This window comes from Taudactylus pleione, unplaced genomic scaffold (assembly GCF_031769625.1).
Source record: "Taudactylus pleione unplaced genomic scaffold, aTauple2 ptg000290l, whole genome shotgun sequence".
Classification (NCBI taxonomy): domain Eukaryota; kingdom Metazoa; phylum Chordata; class Amphibia; order Anura; family Myobatrachidae; genus Taudactylus; species Taudactylus pleione.
The window spans coordinates 8,755,418-8,777,592 of NW_028284692.1; the positions used below are offsets into that span (position 1 = coordinate 8,755,418).

The 22,175-nt window shown below is 43.9% G+C and overlaps 2 protein-coding genes across 6 annotated transcripts in view; one reads left to right on the forward strand and one right to left on the reverse strand.

Moving 5' to 3' along the window:
- Window positions 1-1,374, reverse strand: part of TBC1D16 (TBC1 domain family member 16) — a 115,294-nt gene extending 113,920 nt beyond the window's left edge. Inside the window, exons 1-2 of one of the 4 annotated variants that reach the window (XM_088482649.1) lie at window positions 1,282-1,371; window positions 464-538 (exon numbers count right to left, since the gene is read on the reverse strand). The gene's annotated coding sequence lies outside the window, so the exon portion shown is untranslated. Of the gene's footprint in view, window positions 1-463; window positions 539-926; window positions 1,016-1,281 lie in introns of those variants that run through there. The other 3 variants (XM_088482648.1, XM_088482650.1, XM_088482647.1) reach the window with 3 other exon arrangements.
- A 143-nt stretch (window positions 1,375-1,517) lies between these two features.
- CCDC40 (coiled-coil domain 40 molecular ruler complex subunit) overlaps window positions 1,518-22,175 on the forward strand; it is a 38,694-nt gene continuing 18,036 nt past the window's right edge. The window contains exons 1-9 of one of the 2 annotated variants that reach the window (XM_088482718.1): window positions 1,518-1,604; window positions 5,025-5,088; window positions 10,595-10,742; window positions 10,965-11,131; window positions 11,415-11,498; window positions 13,482-13,701; window positions 20,330-20,487; window positions 20,938-21,060; window positions 21,164-21,285. In XM_088482718.1, coding sequence (XP_088338844.1) covers window positions 1,588-1,604; window positions 5,025-5,088; window positions 10,595-10,742; window positions 10,965-11,131; window positions 11,415-11,498; window positions 13,482-13,701; window positions 20,330-20,487; window positions 20,938-21,060; window positions 21,164-21,285 — 1,103 coding nt within the window. In that variant the 5' untranslated portion in view covers window positions 1,518-1,587. The remainder of the gene's footprint in view (window positions 1,605-5,024; window positions 5,089-10,594; window positions 10,743-10,964; window positions 11,132-11,414; window positions 11,499-13,481; window positions 13,702-20,329; window positions 20,488-20,937; window positions 21,061-21,163; window positions 21,286-22,175) is intronic. The other variant, XM_088482719.1, reaches the window with a different exon arrangement.

Sequence of the window (22,175 nt, forward strand, 5' to 3'; positions counted from 1 at the left end):
GGTGGAAGAGAGATTAGATTATGGATAAATATCCCTGTCTAGGTACAAGCAAATCCATAAGTACAATGAAGTGCGTTTTTATACAAAAGACACTTGATGCAACTATGTGCTAACTAAGTGCTGAATCTGACAAAAGCCATGTTTTGAGTCATGCTCACAGCTCTATATGTAAAAGGGTGTTTATATAGTGTAACTGGGTATAAAATACTTAGAATGCAGAGTGACATTGTAATTGTATTTATACTTTGGGCATACATGCAGGATATTTACAAAACGGTCTTGAAGCATTGTTTATTGAATCTGCTAATGGTGTAATATTTTGCATTTGAAATAACCCTTTTCAACAAATATTAACTTCTATAGTCTAAAAAAATAAACTGCAAGAACCACATTGAACATGCAGACAAACGGGAATTTTACTGTGCCACTGATCTACACTGAAATACAGGCAAATCTTTCATACCTGGCACCATCCTTTACAATCTGGGAGAGTTAGCAACTCTGGGAGATGGGGGTGATGTCTGTAGTCTGTTTCATTCTAAAATATGAACTATAGTTACATGCCACAGCTAAAACAGACATTGTAGACATTTTTTCTACCCTTAGCAAAAAGGTCACCACCAATAAATTAAGTTCACTAAAACAAAACATGCAGCTGACACCACTAATGTGCACATAGCAGCAGCCAGGTGACCCTTCAGAATTTCTATAAATGCCCTAACAAATAACAGCATGCTATTCTCTAGTGGCAGTGCTAGCAGACCTCATGTATTTAGGGTATGGGGACAGCTGTTATAGGAAGAAGCACTTACATGTATATAACAAACATGTCCGTGTGAACAGCACCCTGAGAGCCTGTACCAGTCACCCATGTTGTCCTATGTGTGTGGTGTCCCTGTGACCCCTCCTCATGCGCTTTGTCCTACCTGCCCACGCCGCTCTGCCCGATCACTGCCCGGAGCCCGCTCCCTGCTGCCAGCAGTGGGACACGCAGCTCACTGCCCCGTCCGGCCTGATCATCCACTGGCAGCAGCATACAGTGAGCGGGCGGGGCGGATCCGGGTAACTCCTTCCCTGCCAGACTCTACAGGAGGATGCAATATACTGAGAGCCAGTGGCCCTGACTGGTGCAGCGTGTTGTACTCAGGCACAGGGCAGATATCACTCCTCTGCCTTTATTCTGAATACTGTATACATATACTATATAGTCTGTGAATGTGACAGCTAGACAGCCCATCAGGAGAGGAGACCGATAAGACAACTGGCATTATAGCTCGTTACTTGTCATTAGCATCCTGATAGCCTCCTGTTACTCTAGCAAAGAGAGCGCCGTTACTACATGTACAGCTGTACACCGCTTTCTTCCTCCCCACTATACTCCAGCCAGCTGCTGTGCCTAACAGGGGACATTTAAATATTCCCTGGGGACACAACCACCACTCTCCCTCTCGGGGGCGTCATACAGCCCTCCTCCCTGATACAACACTGCCGACCCGGCACTACCATACCGCCCACCCCTTCATTCATGGTACTGTCCGCAGACGCCAGGTCTCTCCCGGAAGTTGATGGGGTTGCTTAGCAACAGTTATGTCTGCTACAGGGAGGTGAGCACCGGTTTCTTTCCTCACTGTTTAACGTTGTAGTATTTTATTATTAATTTTTTATTACTAACAGCACAGCGCGAGTAGTTGTGATATAGGAGTAACGGGGTCTGTCGGGTATAGCTGCTGGCGATGGGGAATCGGTTCCGGGAACCAGGGTGTAGAGCTGCTGCCCCTGAGCATGGCCATAGATAGAGTCTCTGTGGCCCCTGTAAAGTCATCATCATGGCGTGACTCCTCTATACCGTAGTTACAACGGACACCCTCTATATTGTAGTTACAGGGCATGGTGTGCCTTATCTATACCATAGTTACAGGGTATGGTGAGCCTCCTCTATACCCCAGTTACAGGGCATGATGTGCCTCTTCTATACCCTACTTACATGGCACGGCATGCCTCCTCTATACCGTAGTTACAGTGGGCACCCTCTTTATTGTAGTTACAGGGTATGATTTGCCTCCTCTATACCCCAGTTACAGGGCACTCTGCCTCTTTTATACCCTAGTTATATGGCACGGCATGCCTCCTCTATACCGTAGTTACAGTGGGCACCTTCTTTATTGTAGTTACAGGGCATGGTGTGCCTCCTCTATACCATAGTTACAGGGCATGGTGTGCCTCCTCTATACCCCAGTTACAGGGCACTTTGTGCCTCTTCTGTACCCTACTTACATGGCACGGCATGCCTCCTCTATACCGTAGTTACAGTGGGCACCCTGTTTATTGTAGTCACAGGGCATGGTGTGCCTCCTCCATACCATAGTTACAGGGTATGGTGTGCCTCCTATACCCCAGTTACAGGGCACTCTGTGCCTCTTCTATAGCCTACTTACATGGCACCTTACAACTCCTCTATACCGTAGTTACAGTGGGCACCCTCTTTATTGTAGTTACAGGGTATGATGTGCCTCCTCTATACCCCAGTTACAGGGCACTCTGCCTCTTTTATACCCTAGTTATATGGCACGGCATGCCTCCTCTATACCGTAGTTACAGTGGGCACCCTCTTTATTGTAGTTACAGGGCATGGTGTGCCTCCTCCATACCATAGTTACAGGGTATGGTGTGCCTCCTATGCCCCAGTTACAGGGCACTCTGTGCCTCTTCTATTGCCTACTTACATGGCACGGCATGCCTCCTCTATACCGTAGTTACAGTGGGCACCTTCTTTATTGTAGTTACAGGGCATGGTGTGCCTCCTCTATACCATAGTTACAGGGTACAGCCTTCCTCCTCTATACCCTAGTTACAGTGCACAGCCTGCCTCCTCTATACCCCAGTTACAGGGCACTACGTGCCTCCTCTATACCCTAGTTACAGGGTACGACGTGCCTCTTCTATACCCTAGTTACATGGCACGGTATTCCTCCTCTATATTGTAGTTAAAGGGCACCAGTGTGCCTCCTCTATACCATAGTTACAGGGCATGATGTGCCACCTCTATACCGTAGTTACAGCAGGAACAACGTTCCTCCTCTATACCCTATTTACAGTGCACAGCGTGTCTCCTCTATAGTCTATACAGGTGCCTCTGTATTGTAGTTACAGGGTACCTCTAACCTTGAAAAGGGTTACACCTTACTTTTAGTCTCAGCAATAAGTTACATATATTTAGAGTGTCATCGCTAGGGAGGTGCGGGTCGGACGGGGTGACACCATCCGAGGAATGACACCAAAGTAGCAAAGCTGCTCTGCTATTTTGGTGTCACCTCCTCAGATGGTGCTGCGAAGCAGAGCTGCAGCGGTGATAGATGACACGTGCATCTGCATCCACACTGTGCGCTATGCAAAACACCCCTAAAATGAAACAGATAATTTCTACGTGTGAAGGGTCGGGAGGTGCTGACCCGGGTATCACTACCTGTTGTGATGCCTCTGTATATTTTAGTTAATGAAAAAGACACCTCTCTGTAATAACACATCAGCACATCAGCAGTTTTAAAAAAAAAAACAATCTTTAAAAGCTATAACAAACAGATAATGCTACAAAGTAAGAAGGGGATGGGGGCCACAAGTGAGGACTCGGAGGGCTGCATGTTATCCATCACTAGTATGTGGCAGTCATCTCCAGTATAGTGTTTTGTGTATAGCCAACCTCCAGTCTGGGAGTGGGAGCTAAAGTATTATAGTACCTTCCCTCTGCTGGTTAGTGTATGTGAGGATTTCAGTCTGTGACTAGTATATGGCAGCTGGGAGATGTTAGCTGATGTTGCTCATGGCTACCTGTCTCCCCTATGAGTAACCATCTAACAAGAGAGTGGGCGAGATATTAATGGCGAAAGAGTTGAGGGCGCTGGCAGAGTTTAACCTGCCTGTCCCTTCTCCCCCTTCCACCAGTGATCTCTCTGGCCCTATATATGGCTGCCCTGATGTAGGGTCTGACTGTCAAAACATTAATATAAATGTTATGACAATAAAAAGTTAGTGCAGCTTTTGCTGTGTTAGACATATTAGAGATCAGAACTAATTTGTATGTTATCTTCAGTCACCAATGGTTTTGGGTCTGATTTTAAAAGTCAGAATTGTGAGGGCAAGAAAAGTCGGAATGATGATTTATAGTATTAAGGTGCTGCACAGTGTATCACATTAATAATCTGTAGCAAGTTTTTATTACAGTGGTCTAAGCACAAGCACAATGTATCTAGCCTTCCACAAATGCATAAACATGCAGTAGGTAGACACTCTTTTTCCACTTTTGGATAGTGCTCTATGCAGGCACTTTTAGCAAAAATGTATGGGCATTGTGGGTCCAGAATGGAATATTTATGTCCGTAAAAGCAAATTACTTTGGACTACCCCTTTAATGAGTTACAGTTTTTTAGTATTTATTCTAAATACTTATTCATGTCTTAGATAACTCACAACAGTCACCTATTGCCCACCAATTCCTCAACAACTTGCAACCTGGCTTTCTTGCTTCCTTTCCAATGACCTACCCACTATTATCCTAAGTGATTTCAACATCCCCATCAACAGTCCTACTGGGAGTCCATCCTCTAGTGTCCCCATGCTTACTCTCCAATGAACATCATCTCCCACCAGTCACGATTGGACACTCCCTGGATCTTCTGATCTCCCATCTTTGTGCCATCACTAGCTACTAACTCACAGTATCCAAAACCTCATTTACTTCTACCTCATCTTGCCTCCTGCACACCACAGACAACACAATTGTCTTGATCTCACCCTATTCTAGCCTCACTTGAACCACTACTCTTTTCTGTCTCTACCATGTCCGTCCCTAATGCTGCAGCATGATTCTACCTACTAAACCACAATGGGGAAAATCTTTCTCTAATGAAGACGACTTACACTATCAGTTTATGATATTCTTACTTAGTACAAATGCTACATGTGATATTATGAGTATGCTCCAATATAGAATCTTTATAGTAGACCTAATGAATTATTTAATTGTTTAGTCCTAGATCTGAAGCCGGAGATGTTTCTGGTACTGAAAGAGATCTACAAGTGACAAGCGATGAGGTAAGAAAGCAGGCAGGTTTGCATCACGTTACATCACTTCTCTGTCATTTGGATAGGCTTCATTTAAGATCTGTCTGTACCCATGTGGGATATGTAAATAACAAGGAAAGGGGAAAGGGAGTGACGTCGCACAGGCAAAAAAGATATGTATACTGGTGTGTGTAAATATAAATGCTGATGATTATATATATATTAGCCACTGTTCCTTTGATAAATGAGATGGAAATGATTTGGTAAGCGTTTAATAGGTAGTGGCGGTGCGCACTAGAGTTCAGGGCAATTAGTGAATAGGGCAAAGAAAAGGAAAAGCTCTGTTTGGTGAGCACTCTTAGTAGATACATGTAGTAGTAGATAAAGTATAAACTGTAACTTTTATTCTGTCTAATAAAATAAATGCTACCTGGTATCAAACAACACAAGACAAACAAACATATAATCACAAAAATATCAGCAAAAAGATTCTTATATCACGAATAAAGGTACATGTACAGTAAATATATATATACATATATATTAATATGGATCAATCACCTAATATAATGCACCATATGAAAGAAATAGACTGATATCTATATTACAAGTATAAAAATATATAATGATCCTCTATGTTCATGGCGAAATATAATGAATACATATATAAATTCATTATTAATAGATTTTCACAGCATCGTAGTTCAAGTTTGTACCCTTAATTGTATCATAAGGTCTACCAAATTTATTTATATTTATACACGTCTGAAGATATACCTCATATAAGAGTTAGAAACGTCAGGGTAAAGGACTGCTTATCCCCAATCTGCTGCTCCCCACCTTTGCCGCAGCTATCTGTGAGGAGTGAGTGATCAGAAGAAAGCAGTTACCCTTGGAAACAACAGACTGACAGGGACGTCGTTGCTCAATTTTCTGCTGTCAGGTGTCTTACTAATGCATTGGACAACTGATAAGAGAATTACTCATTGAGATAGGCCGCAGTCAATAGAGGGAAAGGGTAGCTAAACTATCAACTCTAGCGCTCTTCAGGAATTACCTGGAAACCATTACACATGTATAACGGTGTATACAGTGCCTACTTTCAATTATGCATAAACATAATGTTTAAACTCTCAAATCCACATAAATAGTCATCATCATGTGAAAGTTATTTTTAAGAAGGTATATACATTTGTAGGTGCATTATATTAAGGTGATTGATCCATATTAATATCCATGTATATATATTTACTGTACATGTCACTTTATTATGATATAAGAACCCATGTGGTATATGTCTGATATACTAGCTAGTAAACCCTAACCTATAACAGGGAAGACAGTATGTCTATCAGGTACTGCATTTGAACAATTGGCACTTCGTTTTTCTCCAGTGCTTTCTTTTGATATGTTCTTTTGACTAGTCCTCGAGATATTTTACAAATGTAGCCAAATAGCCCCCTTTTTATGTCATCTGTTTATGGCGCAATCTATTAAAGTCTTGTAGCATTAGGCGTCTCTCTTCCTGAAGATTTCAGAAACTCCCTCTTAGGGCAGACTAGTAGGGTACCTGGTTCCCTGGAATGTGTTGCAGAACCCAGGGATTAAGGGGCATTGCCAAGCAATAATATTTTTAAAAAATCCTATTGGGTATGTCCTGTTTAGTACAAATCTGACTTATTCTATAACCCTCTGAATAGCTAGTCATTGTACTCTGCCCCACTCAGAGACCTCCACCATTACCTCATATTCATTTCCGCACTTCTCTGTCATTTAAATAAGATTTCAGCACCAAATATGTAAAGAGGATGAGTAATATGAACCAACCATTCCAGAGGTTTGTAATAAACTGTAGTGTGATTGGAGAAGTTGCGGTGCCAATACTGTCACACTTACATGCACCACCTAAATATAAGTGAGTGCTTTGGATGGTTGGCAGCATGGATGATGTAATGGTTAGCGTTTATGCCTCACAATACTGAGGTCATGGGTTTAATTCAGACCTACCTACTTTCTGGCTGCCCCCTCCATGGGGGCAGCCAGGTCTGCGTCAACATCACTGCAGGGCTGCCTGTTGTAGCAATGGGTGGGCAGTGCGGGGCGTCATCGTGGCCCTTACCCGCTGTACAGAGCCGATATTACAGCGCAAATCGCGATATCGGCCCCCTGCACTGCCCACTTTTGCTCAGGAAGTGGGCAGCTAAGGGTGGTGCTGGCAGATGGCCACCAATTCCGGGAGACTTACCTACTTTTTCGGGTGGCTTGGAGCGCACACAATTTTTCGGGAGCCTTCCAACCATTTCGGGAGAGTATGCAAGTATGGTTATATTATACAATATCTAAAGCGGCCTATACACGTGGCGATATGCACTAAGGCTAAAAAGTGGAATGTTATGCAATGGCCAAGTCAATCCCCTGACTTGAATCCGAATGAGCATGCATTTCACTTGATGAAGACAAAATTGAAGGGAATATGCCCCAAGAACAAGCAGGAACTGAAGACATTTGCAGTAGAGGCCTGGCAGAGCATCACCAGGGATGAAACCCAGCGTCTGGTGATGTCTATGCGTTCCAGACTTCAGGCTGTAATTGCCTGCAAAGGATTTGCAACAAAGTATTAAAAAGTGAAAGTTAGATTTAGGATTGTTTAGTTTGTCTCATTACTTTTGGCCCCTTAAAAAGTGGGAGGCACATATAGATACCGTTGTAATTCCTACACCGTTCACCTGATTTGGATGTAATTACCCTCAAATTAAATCTGAAAGTCTGCAGTTAATGCACAGCTTGTTTGTTTCATTTCAAAGCCATTGTGCTGGTGAATAGAGGCCAAAATATGAAAATTCTGTCAATGTCCCAATATTTATGCACCTGACTGTATAAAAACAAAAATTGCCTTTTCTGTCCTTTACTATGCAAGTAGCATTTGGGAGATAATTATTGCAGGTGTTACACATATTAAGCATAGGTGAAAATGGGGAGATCAGCCTCTACCCCCCAAAAATGTAAACCAATATAGAATAACAGTATAGAACTCTGTTAGTGGCCCAAAGCAAACTATTTGGGGTTCTTAAAGTGTGTCAAATGTCCTTTTATAAGCATTTTTCAGTAACTACCCACACCATGACCACAATAATACCCCTTTTACACCGGAGCTAAAACCTGGGTTTTTGAAGGGTTAACCCGGGCAGCTCCCTGGTGTAAAAGGGGAGAGAGTTGGATCGCCGGGTCGAGGGACCCGGCAATCCAACCCAGGTAACTAGCAGGGTTTAACACGGGCGTAGCCCGTGAAACCCTTCTGTGAGAACAGCGCACTCCTGGTCACGATGACCTGGAGTGCGCTGCTAGCCAACCAATTGGTCCGGCTTCAGTGGCGCTTGGAGATGACGTCATCTCCAAGCGACCACTTTCACTCCGCAAAAGCCGGGTCTATGCAGACCCGACTGCGGTGTGAGCGGCGCTGACTCGGGAATATCCCGAGTCGGTGCCGACAAAATTCCGGGTCTGGTCCGGATAGGAACTTTGTTCCAACTCCGGGTCAGACCCGGAATTTAGGTGGAAAAGGGGTATAACATTTTACTAGTGCTGTATGTTCGTCTCAGTACAGGTTGAGTCTCCCATATCCAAAATGCTTGGGACGAGGGGCATTTTGGATATCTGGATAGTCCGTATTTTGGAATAATTGCATACCATAATGAAATATCTTGGGAATGGGACCCAAATATAAACACAGAATGCATTTATGTTTTATATACACCTTCTACACACAACCTGCAGGTCATTTTATACAATATTTTTAATAATTTTGTGCATCAAAAAAAGTTTGTGTACACACATGAAACATAAATGAATTTCATATACACCTTATACACACAGCCTGAAGGTTATTTTATACTATATTTTTAATAATTTTGTGCATTAAACAAAGTTTGTGTACATTGCCACGAAAAAGGAGTATTGTGTTATTCTTTTCATTTCATCTTCATTACAGACCTATGTCTATCCTGTATCGCAATTAAGATAGGATTACTAAAGTAATTTCTTCTAACATTAGTCGAAATGTTTTGTGTCCTTTTATTATGGAATAATATCTATTCTGAAAAACAACACCTTCATAGGCCATGAATTTACATTTTATTATTGTTTATTTCGTATAAGGTAGAGCTGTACAGAGAATATGTAATCACTCACATAACTTTCTGTACACACACAGGCACACACACTTCTAACAGGAATATTTGGGGACAGTAGGAGCTATCCCATGCAGTATGATTTCAAATATATTTACCATTGATTATATAGCACACATATTGTGCAGCACTTTACATAAAATATTTTGTCATTCTGATCGATCCCTGCAACAGTAAAGCTAAAGACCCTTACACAGGGAACGATATTGCCAATGAACCGACGGATTGGAACGATAATTCAGCAATATTGTTTCTTGTGTATGCACGATATCGTGCATTGTGCGCTCCCATGGGGTCGTCCGCCTATTCGCCTGATCTTTCTGCATGTTCAAAAGATCAGACGATGCGACTGACAATCCCATGCAGCGCTATGGGGGGGGCGGCATATCGGGTGGTCAGGCACTGATATGTTGGCCCTCGGATTGTCGGTCATATCCATGGGTACATATCGTACCGTGTGTAGCCACCTTAAGGCACCTACACACGGAACAATATTGCCAATGATCCGACGAATTTTAGCAATAAATCAGCACTATCGTTCCGTGTGTATGCCCGATATCATGCATTGCGCACTCCCGTGGGGTCGTCCGTCATTGGCATGATCTTTCTGCATGTTCAAAACATCAGGCGAACCGAGTGGCGATCCCATGCAGCGCTATGGGGGCAGGGGGAGCGGCATATCAGGCGGTCGGTCTTTACAATCTATATTTCCTATCACATGGAGACACACAAACATGGCTTAATTTTTTGTTTTTTTAAAAAGCCACTTGACACATCAGTATGTTTTGGATTGCGGAAGGAAACCAGAGTACCCAGAGGAAACCCTTGCATACACAGGTAGAACATACAAGCCACACATAAATAGGGACCTGGTTAGAATTGAACCACTGACTTCGGTGTTGTCAGGGCCATAGAGATCCGGCTCGGGCCCCATTACTATCAAAGGTCCTTGGCCACGCCCCCTTAGAAAAACCCTATAGCGTGCTCGGGAGTGGGGTGCTTTGAGACCCTCAGACCGGCGCAAATCCAGGGGGGGGGGGCACTCCCCTCAGCGGCAGCATTGAACAGTCTCTCTGGTCTCCCACTGCAGCCCAGCAAACAGTAGCGTGTGCTGGGCTGCTGAATAGGCAGCATCAGACCCGGGCCCCTCCAACAAGCCCAGTCCGAGTAATTAGTACCCGCCCCCTCCCTCTCGGCCCCCATGGGTGTTGTGGGACAGAAGGCTAACCACTCTGCTGTAGAATACCAGAATTTTTACTGTGGATAAAGGAAGCAATCAATACATTTAGTGCAATGTAATGTAAGCACGTATCACACTTCTGTTGCTATTATGCTTTTTTCTTTTTAAGGATGCTACTTCTTTGCAGATGATTGAAAAGACAGATGATGAGGAGAATCCAGTGGTACCTAGCAGTCGTAGCCTCGGCCCTGTCTCCTCTACAGCCAGTATCTCCAGCTCTGATTTGTCCCAAGACATGGAGAATCTGTCAGAGTTGGGTAGGTGTGCCTTTCTAGATTTATACACATAATATAAAGAAAAAGACCTTCTTTAAATAATATTGCACAAGAAAACTAGTAGTTGAATGCACATTAAATAAAATGCTGCTTCAAATAGGTTACAATCTACTTACATTCTAATACCATTGTGTCTTCTATAATGTTGGTGGCAAACTAAGCAGTTACTTATTTGCTTCACTCTGGCCTATGCTCCGGTTTCAGGTGACACTGGGGTTGTGACCTCCTCACCATACTCCTCTCTCCATCAGCTCAGCAAGCAATTGGACATCACTAATGATGATGAGGGGGAAGGAGGACCCACGGAGGAGCAGAAAGATGATGATAATGATGAAGAGGAGTCAGAACTGGTGGTTTTGGATCCAGAGCATGTAAGAAACTGACAGCCAGACATTTTTTTTATATAATATTTCCATGAAGCAGCACGTAAATCCGACAACCTATGAGTTATTACTTTTGATCAAGCTAGTGCAAGTTAGTAAGGAATAGGAATAAGGTGTGCTAATTCCTATTTACTGCCAGAGTTTGTGTCATGTTATTTAATAAGCACAATAGTGTACAGTAAAATAATGCAAGCATGAAATGGTCCCTTGTGAAGCACTTTAGATATAGTGTGTGGAATGATGATAATGACACAGAATATTTTTATGTCAGCCGCTGATGACAAGATTTCAAACCGCTCTGAAGAATTACCTGACCAAACAGATACAAAGCCTGGACTTGGAGCTGCGTGAAATGGTATGTACAGATGAACATTACGTACTCATAAAACATAAGCACATGCAATTGTCGTGCAACATTTTTCTTTCTTAAAGCACCATATAACCTCATTTTGATATTTTCAGTTGCTTTTCTCTGGCAGACATATTGTTTAGTAGTGTGTGTTAAAAACGCAGACCCACACTGCTTCCATATTTCAGCAGATACAGCGTCTTGCTGCCCAGCCAATGTAAAGGTGCATTTTATTGTCCCTCAGAGAATTAATCCTCACCCAGGGTTACAGATAAACTAGAAAATGCGCATGGTGAAATGCATAAAGACAACCAATTGCCCCATGGTTTATTTAGATGTGTTTTAGCAAAAGGGGGTAATGTCAGGGATTTTTTTTTCATTTGTAATTAATTAAGAAAAAAGTAGTTGTCTGGATACAACTCAGCATATTGCTGTAAATAGGCAATTTCCACATGCAGCATTTTAGAGGATGAGCCTCAATATTTTTATAATGAATTCTGCTGAAGGAGTTACTTGACAAGTGTTAAGCTGGCCACACACCAGACCAGCTTTCCTCCAACTAGTTGGTTGGTTGGAATGAAAACCCGGTAATGTATGGGAGCAAATGACAATCAGCAATTTCCTCCCAAACACCAGAAAACACGAAAAAGGGCAAAAGCTCGCTTGATCTTGATTTTCAGTATGAATACAGACCGTGAAAGCGGGGCCTCACGATCCTTCTGACTTTTTGGGTTTTAAGCAGGAGGTGTCAGAAAAGTTACTGGACCTACAGGGCAGGGCACAGCGGCCTGTGTCAGCTGCCGCCTGCCAGAGTAGACATAGGACCTCATTCAGAGCCGCTCGCAAAAAGCGAGCGCTTGCTCTGAATGAGGATGTCCGCTTTTTTTTTTTTTTTTTTAGCCGGCCTCCTGGCCGCTCGCTAAGCTGTGGGTGACCACCCACAGCTTTTGCGAGCGGCCAGGTGATGATCGCGACCATCGGGCTTTCGACGAGACCCTTGTGGCAGGGTCTCGTCTGCCGCAAGCCCCAGTGAGCTACCTGCTCTAATAGAGCAGGAAGCTCACTACTGACATCTCGAGTGATGTCAGTAAGGCCGCCCACAAACGGCAGGCGTTCCTTCAGGAATGCCTCCGTTTGTCCAGCCACTCCCCCCCTTCCCCACCTACAAAACGGGGCGAGCTGTCAATCAACATCGACAGCCGCCCAGTTTGTAGCGAGCCCAGGAGCGAGTGAATTTCTCACTCGCTCTGGGGCTTGCGCGTGCGCAGTGCCTCACCATCGAGCGGGTCTGAATGAGGGCCATAGTGCGGTGCAGTAGCCGCCGCTCGTAGTACACTCTAATTCTCGAGTCATTCACTGTCACTAACTATACAGCGCCCTCTAGTGGCTTACACCCATAGGCACCTGCCTAAAGCTGCCTAATGGTAGCGCCAGCCCTGATGCCATGTACACCTATACAGTTACACAGACATAAACAAGTCTACTTATATTATGCAGACATTCCTTCTCTTCTACAGCACTGTTTATTTTGCCTGTCATTACCACAGGCACTGTTACACATTACTCTTACTATCCAGTTCTTCCATATATGGAGATTAATACTGTATTGTGCTATTTTCACATTTCTACAAAGTATCATAGGTTCAAAATGTGTGGTTCTTGTTTTTATATTATACTTCTACTGCTTGTCCACTGTACTGACTGTACGTACATACACCCTCTTTTTGTGGCTTTCAGCATTATTTGAAGCTAAATAAGGTTGTAGTTTTCCAGCATCTCTATCCTATGGCATATTACCACCTAGCATATCTCAATTATGCACATGTGTTCCAAAGGTAAAATGAAATATACTTAGTAGGGTTGAGATGCCCTATATTAGGCTCCTACTTTTATTTTTTCTTTAGTAAGTCGGATATGAATTGACAAATTTATTATAGTTAACTCAAAATACATGTAGGATTATACAATGTACTACTAATATCTTCGCAGAGCACATCAATGAAGAAGAATAAAAGTGAACGTGAGGATCTTGGTGTGATCCTTTACGGCATACAGCAGGAGTTGGCTCGTCTGCAGATGGGACTGGAGCAGCATCATGATAAACACGCGCAGGTCTCCACCTTGCGTCGGCAAATGGAAGAGGAGCTGGAGACCATCAGGAATTTGTACAAGAAAACTCACCAGACTACAGACAGAGAGCGTAAGATGGGTAAGTATAACGTCTGACCATATTGTTAGACCATAACTATATAAAAAAGGGATGCAGTCAGGAAGCCGACAGTCGAAATGCCGACACGCCGGCTTCCCGACTGTCAAATCCCGGCAAGGTACTAATGACAGGCGTCGAAATCCTGATGCCTGTCCTTAGACCTATGCCGGGAGCCCGACGCCCGGCATACCGAACAAAGGTAAGCCGTGCGGGGGAGGAGGGTTAGGTTTTAGGGCTCCCGGGGGATGGATATTGTCCTCCCAAATGTTCATTCAAATAGGTTGCATTATAGGTCGCCCCCTTTATAGCGCCACCCTCATTATAATGGCATTTGGCTCATAATTTGATCAGCAATGTAGAAATGTATAGGTACCTAGTCATCCTTTTGTGTGGCCTGAGCACTAAAAGAAAACATCGGACCAGTCCAGCCAGCCATTTGTGTGGTCATTGTGGACACAGGGCCTAATTCAGACCCGCTTGCGAGCGCTGAGCGCTCGCAAGCGGGTCGATGTTGGCCAAGTGCGCTGCCTCCGTCGTGCGCATGCGCGAGACCCGAACAACGACGGCCAAGCCGTCGTTATGGGTCTCGCACCAAAGGTGGCGTGCTGTCGATGCTGAGTGACAGCACACCCCCTTTGGTGGGCGGGTCGGGGCTGCCCAGACGGAGGCGTTCCCATGGGAACGCCTACCGTCTGGGGCCGGCCCCACTGACATCACAAGTGATGTCAGTGGGAGTGCTTTTGGCTCTGATAGAGCCAAAAGCATTCCAGGGCTTGCGGCAACGAGTCCCTACCGCAAGGGTCTCGTCGCAAGCCCGATGGTCGCGATGGTCTTGACCATCGCAACCATCATTTTGGCCGCTCGCTAAATTCAGGGGGACGGCCCTGATTCAGAGCGAGTGCTCTGTCAGAGCGTCCGACTCTGAATCAGGGCCACAGAACCAGTTGTTTAATGTTCATGCTAAATGACTGGTCTGCCAGTGTGAGGGCAGCTTAAGGATGTGTTCTACATTCTCACTTGAAAACTTTGCAGGGATATTGTTTTACCGCAAGAACAAAGCACCTGCACTGTGTTATATGGAAGCAACAGACGCACAAAACAGCAATGACATGGAAGTCTAGCAGTGTTCTGTATTGTGAAAGTGACCGGGAGTAACACAAGAGTGTGTGTGTATGTATATATATATATATATATATATATATATATATATATATATTTTTTTTTTTTTTGTGATAAGATCGGGGTAGCGGTCCCTCTCCTGGGATAGACGGACACCTCCTTACACACAGCAGCCAGGAAACGGCAGTAGTCGTGGGTTTTCGTGCAAGCTGGTCGGCACCAGTTTTTATTGTGAGACACCAATAATCAAACAAACAAAACATAAAAATAAACCCTAGCCCGTCTGGGCTCTAACTAGACCGGTAACTCCCTCTCTGCATGTGGCAGTGCCTACTGCCTTACCCCAAACATAGTACATACCAATGTCACAGTGTCTCAGAACAAAACCTCAATGTCTGTTCTCCCCAGGGTGTGTGAGACACTGCATCAAAACTCTACACAGCTCTTATGAGCCACTTCCAGGTGTAATAATTAATTAGCCTGCTCTCAGGCTGAAAAGCCCAACACCTGAAGCGGCCCTGTGGATGGAGCCCTCCCTTCTCTCTCACACCCACACCCCGAGGACCCATTATCCGGCTTTTACCAAAAGCCGACACTCAAATCTGCTTGGTAAAACAGACTTTTCCTGGGGGTTTAAAATACATACATATTGATTAATGGGCACAACTACAGGGGACATTGCAGAAGGGGCACAACTACAGGGGGCATTGCAGAAGGGGCACAGCATAATGGGCACTGGCATTCTCAATGTATTTTATGTGGTTCTGGATTTCAATATGTATTTTATGTGAACGTGGGTATTTCAATGTTTTCTATGTTGCTCTGGCTATTCCTTACACTTCAACAGTGCAAAATGTATATTGGGAAGATTATGTAAAATGTTTATTTTTAATATTCTGGGCTCGCTCCCAGCGTGACTAAAAACGGGGGTGTGACACAAGGTCATGCTCCTGCAAATGTCATACCAAAGGCGTGCGCACAAAATGGGGCGTGGCCTTGTGCCAGATAGGCCACGTCCCTTTTTTTGACCGCGCGCCATGGCGCGCGCATGCTATCGGCTCTTTCGATTGACTGCATATATTTTTTGGCTCTTTGCCTCCGACTGGTTGGCCACCCCTGCTCTAGCTAGACCAAGTTGCAATTTGTAGCACTTAACCTCATGTATCAAATGCATTTTTCCCTATAGATTATAAGCTTGTGAGCAGAGCCTCGTACCTCTTTGTATGTTCATTATTACCCAGTCTGTTTTTATTACTGTTTTGTTCCCAATTAAAAAAGCACAACAGAATATGCTGGTTGTATATAATTAAATATGAATAAATACATTTCTCACTTACAGTAGGTGTTATATTGCACCAGTAGAGATAACAAGCTGCTGTTTAACAAGACGAAACTGCTTAGGGCTTAGAACTTCTAGTTATGCAATAGTGGTGTGACAAACATTGGCGTTTACATGGTATGAGGAAAGAAGAAGACATTCAGGAAGAAATTGAAAAGTTTTTTTTCTTTCTAAAAAGCCCTTCGCACGCCCATAGTTTTGTACCTAGCTCCACCAAATTTGGCATAATTGTGTAGTTTGACCAGGATTAGGTTTTTGCCTAGGTTTGAACTTCATCAGGGCCACACATTGTCACACTATCCCATAAAACTGGGACACTCTTACATTACACAGGTTCTGGGGCTCAGGGGCTGGCTCATACACACACTGTCAAACTCTGGCAGTCTCATGAGCAGCTCAGCACTCGATACATTCAGACTGTGGCAGACAGCATAATCAATCCACAATCTTTGATTCTCGCAAAACTTAGCACAGTGGTTCACAAACTCAGTCCTCCGGACCCCAAACAGTTCACGTTTTCCAGGTCACCTAGCAGGTGCACAGGTTTATTCATAACTCACACATTTTAAAAGATCCATAGGTGGAGCTAATAAATTCACTTGTGATTCTGTGAGGAGATCTGGAAAACATGCACTGTTTGGGGTCCTAAGGACAAAGTTTAATAACCTGTGGCTTAGCATACAGAGATTACAAACAGCAGGGGAGATTGATCGCAGCCACACAGTGCCACTGCGGACAGGCCCCATTCTGTCCAGGAACAGGACTCCAGTCCCGCCATTTCCCCCCTAATGGTAGCCCTGCTAGACATGTTCTTCAATGTTGTGCTGCAGAGGGGTGGATCAGTTGCGGAGCAGTGATAAGGGTCACGCAGATTCCCAATTATTGCGCATGTGTAGTATGGGTCTGCGATACAACACACGGTCCAGCAGCAGACTGTCAGTGATTGTCATTGTCTGTTGCCATTTCTAGATGGGGAGTGGTGGCGACGAACTCAGTTTCCCAAAATGGAGGCATGTCGGCTGATAGAGATTACCTGGCCTTTTTTTACTAATCTGTGGCGGCCGGCTTGCGTAACCCCATGGTCACTCAGCCGGCCGAAGGGATCGCAGATGATCCGATGCTACATCCTTGGACGCAGCTCAGATCAGTAACGCATGCAGGAGGTGTGACACCTCCTGCTGCATTACCATATTACAGATGTCGCAGGTAACATATTAGCAGCTGTGATAGCATATCCGTCTGTAGTTGAATCACCCCATCTGTTCTGCAGTGATTTCTGATACTCAGTGATTTTAGAAATTATACTGATTTCTGTGCTGTAAGTCAGTCTGCTCCTGATATATCCCATTCCAAACAGTATGAGAATACACCTGTCTGCACTGTCATTTACTCCTAATGTGCATAGTTATCCAGGTTATAGGCAAGGACAATGTAAATAAATGAAGGTTGCAGGTGTACTTCAGGGTCCAGTCTTCAACTCGGGCAACGCCGGGTATCCCAGCTAGTATCAAATATTTTAACAATGTAGAGGAAGTAACGTATTACAGCAGGAAGACATGCACTAAAACCAGAGAAGTTTCTTGAGCTGTAAATGGTAGAATAGCCATCCAACAGAGATGGCAGGGGCTCATACAATAAGGGAAGTAAACATTATTGGAATAAGAATTAAGCGATCATGAATTTGAAATAAAAAGCTTAGGATCAAGTAGGGCCTGAAATGTATAGGAATATTGTTTCTAGTTGGGTGTGTGGTGCAAGAGAGACATGATGGCCAACACTGACTGCATATTAACACAGTTCAGCTGCCATAGATCACGGCAAATAACAGAGATCTGTTTAGCCCTATTACCCATCACCAGGCAAGCTAAAGGCCCCAACTCACTAGAAGATATTTTGAACGTCATCGGAATGTCAAATCGTCAAGTATGTACGCACCATTCGCGCTCCCGTTGTATTGTCCGTCGCACCTTCAGATCTTCTCTATATGCAGGTAGAATCTTGTTAATGATTACCCTAATCTCTACACACTACCGGTTGATCAGGCCATATGGTTACATTATGCAAGATATATCGTTTGGTCGTTTGTTCTAGTGCATACACACTGTACAATCTATCGTTTGTCCAGGAGTTCAAGGGAATCGCTGACATCGTTTGCAAGTCATCTAGTGCAGTGGTTCTCAAACTCGGTCCTCAGGACCCCACACAGTTCATGTTTTCCAGGTCACCCAGCATGTGCACAGGTGTATTCATTACTCACTGACATATTTTAAAATATCAACAGGTGGAGATAATTATTTCACTTGTGATTTTGTGCGGAGACATGGAAAACATGCATTGTTTGGGATCCTGAGGACAGAGTTTGAGAACCTGTGGTCTAGTGTGTACCTAGCTTAAATGAGAACTCGCAACAAAGTATGAAGGAAAGATCTGGTGCTGAGAGCTGGCACTAGATAGTGTAAGCTCCTTCAAGAAAGGGGCGTATCTATAATGTGTGCAGGGGCCCCGCACCGCACACCCTGCACCCATAGTATTACTTACGTCTCCAGAGTCCCACATCGGTGCGGGGGTCCAACGCTGTAAAAACTCCCGGAAAATATGCCTCTGCTGCCATTTTCCCGCCGTTTGCGCATGTGCAGTACAGGGAGAATGGCCGCTGCTGCCATTTTCCCGGTGACCAACGCATACTCTATAGACTATGGGCTCACTCTAGTGCCCCGAGTCTATAACTCCGGCACTGGCCGTGCACAGCTCAGTGCGCTGCCGGCCGCCGAACAGAGAGGAGGTGTCCCGTATCGGAGACTGTACACGGGCCCCCTCCTCTCTAGAAACGCTCCTGTATACCACCAAGACTCTTTATTATACTGTATGTGTCACTTATGTGTTTGAATTTTCTTATCTCAATGAATTGTGTTTTTTTCATTGAAATGTGCTTTTCTGCAAACATGCAACGGGAAGTCACTAAATGCGTTTCAGTAAAAGCATAGGGAACAGTCGAAAGAAGGCACTTTATGGCCAATATGGTCAGTCATTTACAACCCATAGGGGTGCGCAGGAAAAGGAACGATTGCCTACCTTACTAAATGGTAATGTGCACCCGAGCATTGCAGTGATGTCCGGCAGCCACATTACTAGGAATTGAATATGCCCCAGAGGATGAGAGCTATTCTTGAAGAAAATGAATTGTTCAATAAATGACCTGAATTAATCTCATCCTGCAACTGGGTACATCAGTAGACACATTCCTGCACTAGAGTAACTTGGAACTAAACTTTTGTTATCAGCGGTAACATTAGTATACTGCAAATTTGGATGTATGTAGCATGGGGATCTTGATGAAAACATTTAAATTTGCAGCCCGGCGTCAATCTCTGCAAGTTCCTACCAAGCATATATGCCCAACATGCCATTAAATTACATTTATATGCACTCACCTCTCTGGTACAGAGGGGAACATCCAGCCTTTATATTGTCACTGAAATCCTCTGTGATTTATTTTATAGGTTTATATTTTATAACACAGGATTTATATACAGTATTATAATATGTCAATGCTTTCTTGGCCAAGGTGGAAACATTGTTCTTTCTCATTAATATACACAATTTATTGGTTAGTGTTGCCGGAAGGATTTCTCTTTGTAAGTTGCATCTTATAGAGACTTAGTGGCGGATGCTGAGCCAGACGGTTCTCTGTGCACTGATGCAAACGGTGAGGTCTTGCATGCATGCAAATTTACCTATTTTTGCATATGTGTGTCCTATTTCGAGCCGCACAGAACATGGCCAAACCTGTCTTTCCGTGAAATTGGGCATTTTGGGGTGGCAACTTGGCAGCAACAATGCAGCGCACGGAACCGCCCTGACTTGTGGGAGTGTTGTGAGCATGTATGTAAAGCTCTGCGCGAGTCCTGTGTATGGGGAAGGGAAGCCTATTCCTGATAGATCTCTTGCACCTAGCATGGGGCTGGCACTAGAGCGGATGCTAATGATTTAGTTTTAGCGGTTTGTGTAAAATGAATAGGCGGCACGGCTTTCCACCCACTATAGAATCAGGCTTCCGCTGCTCCCCTCAACTACTGTACAGCCACTTTGCATGTGACTCAGAATCAGCCCTATTACTCTGCATGTGACTCTATTGACCTCCAGTGAAACCACCACTTTCCTTTATTTCAGTGACCTCTATGCAAACAGAGGTTGAGAACTTGGCATTGCGCTTGTTCTATATGGAGAATATGAACCGCGGTGTGCGCTCAGACATCTCGGTGATGAAACGTGCTGTTCAAAAGGCTGAAGCTGAGAAGATTCAGGCGGAGGTGGAAAAAAAGAAGCAGGTATGATGATCTGCAATGTACAAGTAGTATGTTCAAGATATTTATCTTTTTAATATCTATCTATGTGTAACCCATCTTATTCATTAGGAATTTATTAACAATACATGTACATTTTGATCTGGAAGGAGTACACATCCCTGTAAGCCATCATTATTCCTTCCAGTATTTCTAACAATGAATCAGGAGTTAGTACTGGGAATTGTCAGTATTCTTAGACATAAACATTATTATTATTATTATTATTATGATAGCCCAGGAGCTGCCTTAAACCATAAGAACATAATGTTGAGAGACTACAGGCATAATGTTGTTGTTCCCATAAATAATGATGTGATAGGATAGATCTTCTTTTTAAAGTTTTTGTATGTAATTCATGTCAAAAGTTTTTTCTTTGTGTTTGTTACTTGGAGACAGACACATCTTCATGATATTATGTTGCTTCACTCTTAGGATATGTTTGTGGATCGACTGACACGAGAAGCTGACCGGCTGCGGGAGCAGATTGCTTTGTATGAATCCCAAATTTCTGCTCAGAGAGAAGACACAAAAGCTGCCCGAGAAGCAGTGTCAGAGGTAGGCATTAATACTTCCTACCTGGAATAATTACTGTCATTAATATTATAACAACAAATAATAAACGAATAAACAAGATAAACAAAGTTCACTTTAATTACAGGCCAACATGGAAATCGAAACAATTGGTCTTGAAAAGAAGCAGCTGCTACAGCAGTGGAATAGCAGCCTAATTGGGATGACCAGACGGGATGAAGCCTATGCTGCTGTACAGGAGGCTCTCAGGTATGTATATTTGCAACTGAGCTCTAACCTTAATGGTAAAGTAAAGGTACACCTGCTTCTTGATAAAGCCGTGTACCACGGGGAAACGCGTCGAAGTTACAGGTGCCATCTATTCCGGAGCATCCACTTGCCACCCGTTACACATCAGAGCGTTGTTTAGTCAGCTTGCTGGAGCAAGTGTACGCACCTTCACGGAGACCCTGCTTACGGAGGCCCAAGACTCACATGGGAGACTGGCGGTCAGCTGAATACGACCATCTGGAGTTGGCTCCCGTGGTCCTCTATTCACAGCCCGGCAACTACACCGCGCTCAGCAGCCGCTGGACACACCACGCTGCACATTCAGACTGGAGTCTGACACAGAGGACTGTATTGCAGTTAATAACCAGGGCCTTCTACGTATTGTCCCATAAACTATCTTTATTCCCACTAAGGCTTATAACTTCAGCTCATCTGCGGGTTATCTATACGGCCGTGGAAGATATATTCACATTCACCTTTTACTTTAAAACAACACTGGACATTTAATTTCCATTTTGTGACTTTCACTTAATATCCAGTCTCACAAATTACCTACATTCGAATCTCATTTTACTTTTTTTCTGTTATCAGCCACTACCAGTTATTCAGCTCTTATTTATTGATTTTAATGATTGTTATGTGATATTATTTACTTACTCCCGGGAGCAATTATTTCTATTTATGTGTATAATAAATATCTATTTTATACTGCTTTCGGTCTGATAGAGCGATCATGATGCTATAAGCGCCTTTGCAGCATATCCCTGTTTTAGTCTCTTTTGTATTGGAGACAGGCAATCTCCTATTCTGCAAATTGGCAGCTACATCCTCTGAGCTACATTCATTACAGGTCCCCACCAGGCACCGGG